The sequence below is a fragment of the Priapulus caudatus genome, unplaced genomic scaffold (genome assembly GCF_000485595.1).
Source record: "Priapulus caudatus unplaced genomic scaffold, Priapulus_caudatus-5.0.1 Scaffold4056, whole genome shotgun sequence".
NCBI lineage: Eukaryota > Metazoa > Priapulida > Priapulimorpha > Priapulimorphida > Priapulidae > Priapulus > Priapulus caudatus.
In genome coordinates, this window is record NW_014581117.1 from 1 (window position 1) to 1,558 (window position 1,558).

Here is a 1,558-nt window from a genome sequence, read left to right on the forward strand (position 1 = left end):
CGTGCATCTTTTCAGCAATCATGTATCTATTCAACAATCACGTATCTATTCACCAATCACACATCTATTCAACAATCGTGCATCTTTTCAGCAATCGTGCATCTATTCAACAATCACGTATCTATTCAACAATCACACATCTATTCAACAATCGTGCATCTTTTCAGCAATCATGTATCTGTTCAACAATCACGTATCTATTCAACAATCACATAACTATTCACCAATCACACATCTATTCAACAATCACGTATCTATCCAACAATCACACATCTATTCGACAATGGGACATATCTATTCGACGATCAGGCATTTATTTATGGCGTAGCAATGGTAAGACGGGGTTCTCTCGCACGTGTGCGGGTGCTGGATTGTTATATTGTCTGTCACCACCACCACCAACGTGTATATTGCAGGCGGGCATCCCTGCGGGCGTGGTCAACGTGGTGCCGGGGTACGGACCGACCGCTGGTGCCGCCCTCACCGAACACATGGACGTCAACAAGATCTCGTTCACGGGCTCAACTGAGGTGAGTTTATTAGAGGGGTAAGGATTGTCCAAGGTGAGTTCACAGGCTCGATTAAAGTGAGTTACCGGGAGTCGACCGAGGTGAGTTCACAAGAGGGGGGTTCGACGGAGGTGAATTATTGAAGGTCGACCCAGGTGAGTTCATAAGATTGGTAGCGGTCGACCAAGGTGAGTCCAAGGCAAGAAATCAAAAGTGATGATTAGAAAGACGATGACAAAAATGGTGACCTCCTGTGTGTCTGTTTGCAGGTGGGGAAGCAGATCCAGTGTGCCTCGGGAAAGACGAACCTGAAGAGAGTTTCGCTGGAGCTGGGAGGCAAGAGTCCGAACATCGTGTTTGCTGACGCCGACCGTGAGTGTTAGCTAGACCTCGAAGCCCAAGACCTAAACACTAAAGATGAAATTGTTACGGTGGGATGCTGAAAGGGACAAAACGGGAAATTCGTAAACGAAATGGAACCCAAAATATAGATGTTCGTTCTTCACTCCTTATTTCGGCAGACAAACGGCCCCTTGTCGACTGCCCGTGCGCGAGCATTTTCCCCGCCATGAACCGTCCGGTGCTGCCCCCTCGTGTCCCAACGATTTTAGGGCCCCCCATCCATTTCGCTACAAAATCTTAAACCTTTCACATCTCGAAATCTAAAATCTAAAAACCGTTAAATTTAAGACTTGAGCATCGAATCACAAAGGGTGGTCTGCCACGCCTAGTGGAGTAATATCCTTGTTATCAACATCTTTATGTTGTAGTCTGACGCTCTCCAGTCTTCCCACATGGCTCTCACGATCCAACACTTGCAACAACACAATGCACGGATGCATGCACACACACAATCACTCATACACTCCTATCGCATCAGGGATTTTGCAGCAATGGTTAATACTTGCATGTTCACTGTCAGAAACACAAATATGTATGATATCAGTCAAGTTTACAATGTCATAACTTTTGGAGTTAAGTGTCATGCAATAGCAGTCAAGTTTTAAGTTAACGATGTCAAAATTATTAACATTATCATAAATCAGTAG

General features: G+C 45.1%; 1 protein-coding gene across 1 annotated transcript in view; it reads left to right on the forward strand.

Annotated features, from left to right (window-relative positions):
• Positions 1–416: 416 nt before the first annotated feature.
• The window catches only part of LOC106819690 (retinal dehydrogenase 1-like), a gene marked incomplete at both ends in the record, with an annotated part of 5,801 nt that continues 4,659 nt past the window's right edge, over positions 417–1,558 (forward strand). Inside the window, 2 exons of the mRNA XM_014824288.1 lie at positions 417–530; positions 779–881. Of these exons, the coding sequence (XP_014679774.1) occupies positions 417–530; positions 779–881 (217 nt within the window). The remainder of the gene's footprint in view (positions 531–778; positions 882–1,558) is intronic.